Source organism: Echinops telfairi, unplaced genomic scaffold (assembly GCF_000313985.2).
Source record: "Echinops telfairi isolate 266 unplaced genomic scaffold, ASM31398v2 ScPeMD7_7457;HRSCAF=8495, whole genome shotgun sequence".
Taxonomy (NCBI): Eukaryota; Metazoa; Chordata; class Mammalia; order Afrosoricida; family Tenrecidae; genus Echinops; species Echinops telfairi.
This window is the reverse complement of record NW_022111357.1, coordinates 38,706,379-38,716,284: the sequence shown is the minus strand read 5'-3', so window position 1 is coordinate 38,716,284 and position 9,906 is coordinate 38,706,379. Positions and strand designations below refer to the sequence as shown.

At 50.9% G+C, this 9,906-nt stretch overlaps 1 protein-coding gene across 1 annotated transcript in view; it reads right to left on the bottom strand.

Annotated features, from left to right (window-relative positions):
• Positions 1–1,093: 1,093 nt before the first annotated feature.
• NOL9 (nucleolar protein 9) overlaps positions 1,094–9,906 on the bottom strand; it is a 43,568-nt gene continuing 34,755 nt past the window's right edge. Inside the window, exons 7-12 of the mRNA XM_004705459.2 lie at positions 6,751–6,912; positions 6,274–6,568; positions 5,806–5,917; positions 4,037–4,214; positions 2,852–2,985; positions 1,094–2,428 (exon numbers count right to left, since the gene is read on the bottom strand). Of these exons, the coding sequence (XP_004705516.1) occupies positions 2,276–2,428; positions 2,852–2,985; positions 4,037–4,214; positions 5,806–5,917; positions 6,274–6,568; positions 6,751–6,912 (1,034 nt within the window). The 3' untranslated portion in view covers positions 1,094–2,275. The remainder of the gene's footprint in view (positions 2,429–2,851; positions 2,986–4,036; positions 4,215–5,805; positions 5,918–6,273; positions 6,569–6,750; positions 6,913–9,906) is intronic.

Below are 9,906 nucleotides of genomic sequence, written 5' to 3'. Positions count from 1 at the left end.
GGCCTGATTTGACAGGCTAGACTCCACTCCTTCACTGAAGTTGACAGGGGATGATGTAACGGCCAAAGCCCTGAAGACCCTTTAATATCCAACTCTATTCAATCTTCATAGGATGGATGTGAGTCAGACTGACTTGATGGCAACGAGCTACTACTTTGGAAATCACACACAAAAGAGGGAAGGGCTGGTAAACAACCCAATGTAGGACTCTTTATTACACATCCTGGATCGAAACAGGCTCCAGAAATGAATAAAGGACCAGACCCATCCTTTCTTTGAAGCCCAAGTTCTGGACATTAACAATGAGACAGACATCCAGGGAGAGTGGTCCTACTAGGGTCTGATGAGACCTTTCCTGGAACGCGTACTACCCAGTGGGCCCGCCAGTCCTTCCAAACAGCGTGGCTAACCTCTGGTTGTCTCGCATCTCTAGCAAGACCCCCAGGAGATGCTTTCTGGATTCGAGAGTCATTTCTTTGGCATTACACAAGGGGAGCAACAGACTAAGGGCTCTTGATTTGACATAAAAAAAAAAATCTATTAAGCCCTGATTAATTTTAACAGAGCAAACATCATCTTTTATCACTCAACCCATCATGGGGAGTTGACCTTATTTAGAATCAACCCAGGGTGTGACCATTAGCCAAAATCCAAGGAGGAGACTGACGTTGGGAGTCCTCCTGTGGAGCCGACTTCTGAGCAAGTCAACAGTCCCCGAAGCTCTTGGAAAAGTGTGATGCAGGTCCACTCAATCACCAGTTCAACCACCTGATGGGGAACCAACAGCTCCCTCTAGTGGCACCGCCTTCTTCTTCACGGATGGAGACTGAGGACCCAAACCAAGTCAAATTCGGACTGCAGACCTACCTACCCTGCAGGACAGCTAACTGTGAACTCTTCTCCTGCAGGGTAGCTGGTGGGTTTGACTGCTGACATTTCGATTTGCAGCCTACTGGCATTCTGGAAGTTAGGCTACTGGAGAAGCTGGGTTTAATTAAAATGCAAATTATAGGCCACAACTTCCATTAGACCTGCTGCTACCGACCTATAGTAAGTACTACCTTAGTGATACAGGGAACTGGAGAGGGTGGGAATAAGTTGATGGTGGTGGTTTATTTTCTAAAATTCTTTGCGAGACCGAGACAGAAAAATACAATACAAGCTCAATAAGGATGTAAACAAGAGACAACTGAAAAAGCTCAGCTCAGCGTTAAAGTGGTCCCGATAGTACCGAGGAGGGCCAGAGGATTCCTATCCTCTCCCGAGGGTTAGAGATGCTGAAGGGCCACCACAGGGTACTGCAGACGCCGATAACCCAGCTGAATACACATAAGCATGGTAACTCGACAGCTCACTCTCCTTCACATAATCTGGCCAGTAAGTTATTCGTTCTGCTCCTCTGGTCCGACATGGTCCCAACACCAGTTTGACAAGCTGCCTCAGGATCTCACACCTGCCTTTAAATGCACAACCAATCAGGTCTGCTTGTCCTGGTTTACAATATTTACCCCCAACCTTAGAAGGTAAAGATCAGGATCGCCCCTTGAACATGCGAAGGAAGGTTTCCCTTGGTTTTTGCTGTGGGAGAGGGACAACTGCCCTGGTCCCCGGCCCCTCGGAGGCCACTCTGACTGGCACTGCCCAGTGGGCCTGCCAGTCCTTCCAAACAGCACTACCCCACTCCTGCCAAGGAAATGCTTTCTGGATTCGAGAGTCATTTCTTCGGTATTACACCAAAGGTCTCTTGAGTTCAGACTTTATTTTTCAATCTGTTAAGCCCTGATTAAATTAAACAGCCCAAACATCATCTTTTATCACTCATCAGTGGGAGATGACCTTATTTAGAATCAACCAGCCAGAAGCCAAGCAAACTCCGTCAGGGTGTCCACTCCCTCATTCTGCACAGCACCCCAGTGAGAAGGGAGGTGGATCTCCAAGCCCCGATTCCTGAGGCGGCCCCACTATTCGATCTCCCATGCTCCAGTTGTACGGCCCGATTCCCACGCTCGTATCTTGGTTCCAGTCAGCAGACCTGACGAGCTTTGGGGACCAGCCACACTCGGTCCAACGGCACCTTCTCCCCTGCCACCAAAGGACAAGAGTGCACGGAGACGACCGTGTCGCGTCAAGACATTTCTGAGCCACGTCATGAGTTATATACAAATACTGTCTGCTAGGTGGGTGTGCCTTGGTCGCCACGAAGCGCTGTTGAGGTGGCGTCCGAGGGACACGTAGGCTACCCGTCTGGGAGACAGACTCCCTGGTTTCAAGGCCATCAGTAGCGGTGTACTTTCTGAGACAGCTTGGGTCTCCAGTATCTTTTCTCCTCGTAGGTTTCCTCGGGGTCTCTTGCTCCAATTTTTTCTCGTGCTCCAGGAAGGTTAAAATTATAATCTGTAGTGACGTAAGGCAGGGGTCCCTCAAAGCCCTGTTGAAACAGAAACGGAGAGCGTGGCTGGAAACACTCCAAACCCAGGCCGGCGGAGTCCACCCGGCTTGCCTGCTTTTCATCAGGGAGGAGTGAGTGGTGCGGGGCTCTCCTTCTAAGGCCCCTGGTCTCCCCTCCAAGAGCTGCCTGAAGGAACTGCCAATGTGACTGTGCCTCTTCTTGGTCTGACGCAAGTCCCCAGACATGAGGGCCCTGGGGTCGGCACGAGAAGGTAACCTCTGCTCTCCCACGCCCCCCCGAGACCTGGTGATTTCTGGCCCCGACACTCGGGCATGCCACACTCAGGCCCAGCAACAAAGTGTGTGTTTCCCCAACAGTAACCTGTTCACGTGACTCTCGCCACAACTTCTGCGTCCCACTTTCCCTGCCATGGGCAGGGCCAGACTTGCTGGGCAGGCTCACCTGGTTCTTGAAGACGCACTGAGGGACGGAAATCGCCCCGATCAGCAGGCAGTTCACACTTCTTAGCTCCTCGGGGGGCACAGGGGTAAGGATGTGGTACAGCCTCTTCTCCACGTCAATCCCTCGGCAGATCCCTGGAGACACATTCACAAAACAAGTCACCCTCAGAACGGTGCCCACGCAAGCCCAGCCACCTCAGTGGCGCTTAGAGTGCTAGGGTCAATTTTAACTTTTTGCTTTGAAAATGCAACATGTCACAACGGATGGTTGTATGGATTGTGATGAGAGCTGTACGAGCCCCCAATAAAATGAAAAGAAAACGCAACGTGTCCAACGATGGGATACAGGTCCCTGGCCTCCGTTCAGCTGTGAGGAATTAAAATGGCCCAAATGCAAAAAGTCTGGGATTACGTTTTAACGGAGGCGAGCCCGAGGCAGGCTGGCAACCAAGCACTGAGGAACACAAAGCGGATGGGGGCCTTGCTTTTTGATTCTGGACTAAATGCCATCACTTATGGGTCTTTGAGAGGGAGAGTCCGGCACCCTCAGAACAGTGTAATTTAATGGTGATGGAGGCAGGGACCCGGGGCTGCAGCATTGACCTGGGACTTGATGTGTAAGGGGAGTGACAAGAGGGCAGCCCACATGACCAGGAAGAGGAACTCAAGAGAGGGCATGGGGTCAGGAAGGAGCTTTCCAATGGGCAAAGCTGCTGGAGCTTGAGATCAGAAACAGGACGGCCAATGGGTTGGAGGTGCTGATGATGACCCTGTGTCCAAAGGGAAGTGAACAGGAGGGCAGCAGAGGAATGGCGTGGGGAGGGCAAGGACACTCAGTCTCAGAAGCACGATCGGGCCAGGACTTGGGCACCACGTGGAACTTGGGGGCAGAGGACATTAGCCCAAAGGCCTGTGAGCCCAGGGGCAGGGAGGGCGGGCAGCCTGGAATGAAAGCGCTGGTGAAAAGCAGGCCCTAAGCTGGCCTCAGGAGGCCTGTACACAGAGGAGCTGGCAGTGGAGTCCGGACAAAAAGCTGCTCTCTTCCTGGCCAAAGGGTGAAGGATACGCTCACCAGCCCAGTTAGAAAACCGTGCCCTTGCCCCCCAGAATGAGGTTGGTTATCAAGAGTCCTCCATGGAAACCGGTTTGATCAGGACTCTGGCCACCCTTGGTGCTCTGGACTCACCAAACCCCACACAGTCACACAGGGGAGTCTGGGCGAGGAGGATGGGCCCGTTCACGTAGCCTCTGACGTCGTCCTGGATCTTGCAGAGGCCGACCCAGCTGGCGTTCACTGCGTACAAGATGTGGGTCGGGGCAACATCCGCGTGCATGATCTGCAGTGCAACTGCGTTGAAGGGGACCTGGAAAATCAGGGTTGCCGGCTCTCTCACACTGCCAGACTGGCTACAAGAGAGTACTCTAAAAGGCAATGACACGGGTCCGCGTGTGGTGAGCGCGTCACTGCCTACACGCAGGGAACCTAAGGGGCTGGCGCGCACTGCCCTGTGTACCATCCACGTTTGCTAGCGAGCTAAGCCGACCGTGTGGAATTTCTTGTCTAAACAGACTCGTTAATGGAAGCCTGGAGGTGTCCTGATGGGGTTGGGGTGCTTGTGTCTGGTCCCTGCAAGAACCCCACTTCCAGAGGGATCGCCCATGGCCAACTATCAAAGTTGTGTGCCGAAAAGGAGAGCACTTGTGGGAGCTGCTGCTGGGCACAGAGCGTCACCCTGTGGTAGACCCCAACTGACGGAGCTTCCCCAAAGCTGATGGCCAGCCCTGCTTCCCACAGAGCTGCTGGGGAAGGGGGAAACTTCAAACTGCCAACCTTTCAGTTATCAGCCTAACTCTCAACCATTGGGCCACCAAATCCGCCTTAACTTCCTGGGTAATGCTAAAGTTTTAGAATAAAAAAGTATTTTGTAACATGCAAGATTTAGGCTTCAAAAATCAATTTATAGCCATCAGAGACCACAAAGTTCAATTATGGAAAAGTTTAGTTACCGAGCGTCTCCAAGTGGGTAAAGAACCAATAAGCAAGACTTCCTGACGGAGCAGATGCAGAAGACTGGACCTAGGAGAGTCTCTCCACCTCTGGCAAGTAACCCTGCCTGCCTGGGCCAGTCTCCTGCCACAGCTGGAGACAGTACTGGGCTCCCATCAGGGTTGCCCAGCAGAGCCAGTGAGCCAGCCCACGTAGTGCCAGAAGGGTGCCTGGCACCCAGTGGGTGCTCCAGCCTGGAGGGGCTGCCTGGCCCTGTGGGCTCGAGCCCCAGCTTGCCCTCTCCTTAGGTCCTTGGGGCCAGCTGACCCCAACATCTCTGGACTCTGTTTTATCACCTGTCAAATGGGAGTGGTAACAGGTCCAGGGTACAGGCTTGGAGGAGCAGGCAGCAGAGGTATTCTTTCAGCATCCCAAATTCTAACATTACGGTGATTTTGTCCAGCAACTATTCCCAACAGTTTAGATTCCAAGTTGCAAATATGAGGGGCCTTCGAAAAGTTGGTGGAACAATTCCATAATCCTTTCACTGCATTTCCCCCCAGGGTCTTCAAGTCCCCTCACACTCCGGTGCTAGAACCTATTCTGACACTAGTAACGCCAAATACTTTAGGGTGCTCTCCTGCACACGTGCTGAGGTGACCTCACCATTCTCCGAGGTACAGGGACTGTGCACAGTCTACAGAGCAGCAGCCGAGGCCACACAGTTTGCAGGAGCAGCCCCGGAGCCAAGCAGCCTTCTAGCTGCACCAGGCTGCCCATTCAGTGGGATCACTTCAGTCTCTGCCGCTCAGCCTCACCATCTGCACAATGGGGATAATTACTGAACTGACCTCCTCCGCGGGCTGATCTGAGAATGGAGTGGGTGGCACAGGGCCTGCCACACAGAAAGCCACGGCAACTCGTGGTGACCAAATGGAGAGAATTTCCCCCAGCCGGGCTTGGATTACCTGGTAGGGCGTCAGACCGTGCAAAGGAGAGAGTGACTTTGGGTTTGAGGCCTGCAGCTTGCCAAGGTAACTCAAGACGGCCAAGTCCCGGAAAACCCTGTTATGTAATTCTCTGGAAAGGAAATCAGAGTCAGGTCAGTAGAGAGCCCATCAGCTGATGACCCTGAAAGAGATGTGGGCTGTCTCCTTCAGATGTTCCACCCTGCATGCGTGGTCCCCGCCTTGACCTGGCCCTTCTGGAAAGTACCCTGAAAAGACTCCTTGAAGCCAAAGCTCCAGGCAACCAGAGGCAGAGGCACGCCGGAGACCCTCCGGCGAGAGAAGAGTCGCTCAGAAAGGACGCAGTTGTGATCGAGATCTGAAAACGTTAGCAGGACGCACCCTTCCTCTGAAGGCACCAGGCAGGACAGTCTTGCTGAAAGGGGAGAAAATGGAAGCCCCTCAGCTGGACGGTGCTTCTTTATTTACCTGTTTCTGGGGGTTTTTCGAAATGCAAACTCTGATCGAACGGTTATCAGCTTGTGCCCAGCAAACACAACTGGACTGTCTCTTTCGTCCTCAACAAACTCCAAATTCTCTGCTTCTGGGATGTGGAAACCCCGGTTTCTGATCTTGGTCCTCCTTTTCGTGTAGAAGCCCTCGGTGTCATCCACATAGTCGGGGGTGAGGTTCGGAATGTACTTACTCCGGCTAGAGCTTAACTGGACGACGTGGCTGGGTGAGAGCAGGCGGATGAGATCAATGAGCAGTGAGAGCCCTTTGTCTGCAAGGAAAAGGCGGCACAGCATGGATAGGGGGCTGTGGGGCAACTCCCACGCTCCCACGAGGGAAGGCCATACGCATCCCGAGACAAAGGAAGTGCTCAGAAGGGAGCTGTAGGCGCTGGGCATCCACAACAAAACTGCTGTCCCTCTCAGACGGTCTTCCGTGCCGTCACGTGCTCACCTGTCACCCATCCCATGGTGTTGATGAGGAGAGGAGACTCTTTCTTGTAAGCGCTGAACACATACTTGATGATCTCAATATAATGTTCAAAGTTGTTTTTACAGGTCGTTTTCCCGTAATACACCATCTTTTGTGGCGTCCTCTGGTGCGTGAAAGGCGGGCCTATGAAGACAGAGGTGAGAGCCATTGGTCCAGGTCCACTCCAAAGATTTATGTTTTTACAACAACAGATGTTTGTTTCCACCATCATCACGGATAAACAGCCCACGAACATCTGAGCCTATTCTAGCAAAAGAATAGCTACCCCTCCATTTTCTGAAATCTAAGGTTTCAATTTCACATGTAAAGACAAGGGAGCCTTGTAGGCACGGGGTGAGCACAAGGTCGGCATTGCAAGCCACCGACTCCTGGAGGGAGCGGGTGTGGCTGTCTGTCTGAGACACCCGTGCAGCGGCTCTACTAAGTCCACAGGGTCCGAATCTACTCTTGATGGGTTTGTGTTTCATTCTCCCACCCCCCCAAGAAGGTTTTCTTGGAGATATATATATACATATATACACACATATATATATATTGCAATTTCTACATTTATATATATATATAGGCAAAGGAAGTCCTGAGAGAACCATTCTGCTCTCAAGGGAGACCCCAAGTTTCAATGTGAGCACAGTCTGGATATGACTCAGATGTGAAGTGCTCACACGCCGCCGGGTGCTGCATCGGTGAGTGTTCGAACTGCTGCACCTATCTTTCCCCTAACTCACACTCGAGTTGAGAGAATGAACAAAGACAAGTTACTCAACCTCAGAGAAGAAGCATATAAATATGAACCCTGAAGTGTTAGGACGGGAGTTGGAGGGACCGCTGTAAACTCCTGGTTTTCAACACACCAAGGAGAGACAGGCTAGCACAACCCGCTGCACTTTGATTGATTGGACTGGTCACTGCTTCTGCATTTCTCACAGATGGAAGGCTGGTGGCAACCTCGTGTCCAGCATTGTTGTTCCAACGGCACAAGCTCACTTCATGTCTCTGTGCATGTTTTGGCAATTCTTACATGTCAGATTTTTCATAGTGATATTTATTGCACACTAAATAGCTTAATAGATTGCCAAACCCGAAACCAAGCTGAGAAAGAGCCACTTCATATTGCCCTTCCGACCCATATCCCTTACGGTGCCCCATGTTACACTGGCCAGCCCACCTCTTGGTGCCTTAAATGCGAGACTTGTTCCTGGTTATATGTGACCTGCTGATTCCAAAACTGGCACCGGTTTTCCCCTGTCAGCTCTAGTTTTTGAGACACAGAACATATGCCATGTGTTACTCTTTACTTTGTTGGCTCATTAAAAAAAAAACATTTAAATATATTTTTAAAGTTAATATCTTTTCAGTCTGAAACAAATATAAAGAAAAGCATGAAGATGAACATCTATTTATTTTATACCGAAAGCCCAGGTTTCTGATAAAAACTCCCCAGTCACTTGACAAGCAAGAAGCTCCTTTTCTCAGACTTCCGAGAGTGGGCTCTGCAAGGCCAATCCCTAAACCAGTGGTTATCAACCTTCCTCATGCCTCGACCTTTAATACAGGAGGAACGCTCATGTGGTGGTGACCTCCAACCATAAAATTATTCTCCTTGCTACTTCATCACTGTAATTTTGCTACTGTTATGAATCAGGCGAGCCCTGTGAAAGGGTTGTTTGACCCCCAAAGGGGTTGCGACCCACAGGTTGAGAACCGCTGCCCTAGATGATTCCAGCAACAGTCTGCCACCATGTGTGCACCCCCCTTTTCCTTGGCATCTGGCTTCCACTGTCCTTGTCTTGGTTCCATCTTTCACTTTGCGCTTCACTTGTGTCACCAAGGTTCTCGGGACAGATAATGGACTTTAACACTCAGGTTACAGCCAAACCTGCTGAAACGAAAGAGCTTCTCTGCTACTAATTGTGTGTAGTTGTCTCCCTTCTTGTTGCCAAGAAAGTTTCCACAAGAACAAATGAAGACCAGGAACCCGACTCCACTTCATTCGTTGATGCTATGAAACGTGGGTCATTTCTAAGTTGTCTGATCTGCGGACAATCGAAAATTCCTGCCTGGTCATTGCAATGGATGATGGAACCTGGCAAAAAAAAAGGTAGAGTCCCTTGGGAGGAACAGTTGGCATCAGAAGGATGCCAGGAGGATGTCTGACCTCTGCCTTGTGACTAGTGTGGCGATGGACTTCCGGCTCCCTTGTGTAGCCAGAGAAAGTCAGGTGTGGCCCCTGAGCCATTTATGCATAAGCCCACCGACGCACAGCTACAGCCCCACCAGGGTTCCTGGTTTATCTGAGTATGCATTTACCACTAGGACACAGAGACGGTCCAGGAGAAGACAGTTCACCCAGGACCCAGTCTCGGTTTCTCCGCATGAAAAGAAGCCAGGGCTCGTGGTGAAAGGGCAGCTTCAGGGTGAAGGCAGAGAAAAGATGAGATGAGGCCGGAACATCTTCTGTGCCAGGGAAAATAAGAAGTGCTTGGGAAACGATGGGGTTGGTGACAATTACTTCAAGGCCCTCCCACTGGCCAAGTCTGAGGCCATGTGAACATGAGAAGGGCAGTGAGGACTCACTGGCCCTTTGTCACCGTCCATCCCATGGTCCCCCAGAGGGACACTTCCTGGAGTCAGGCTGAGGTTCCTTTCCCATTTATGCTCATAATTTTGTAGGATCAAGACAGAGATTCATTATTTCACATTGACAAGTTCCCAAACGGGCACTGTCTGTCTCCGACTGACCATGCACTTAGTCATATCAGAGTGCTTGGCACTTCTGGGCACACCCTGCTAGGTCTGGGTACACTGGAACATAATTTGCTAAAGTTATTATTCTCGGTGTTCACTCAAACGTGTTCAAAGACTGGATTATAAAGACATTGTAAAGGCAGCGATTATGAAAACCAAAAGAAAAAAGAGAAAGCATTTGACCTATGTCAGAATCGACTTCCACTGTTGCCATGTGACAGAACCATTCTAAGTCCCCTACAGACGTGCAATACCCCCACAAACATAAAAGGTGTATTTTTAAACCCCAGCATTCTTAGCATGCAAAGTAAAACACCTAAGCGGGCAGTAAGGTGCTTCTGAAAAAAAGACCTGCAGCTCTGCTTTGAAAAT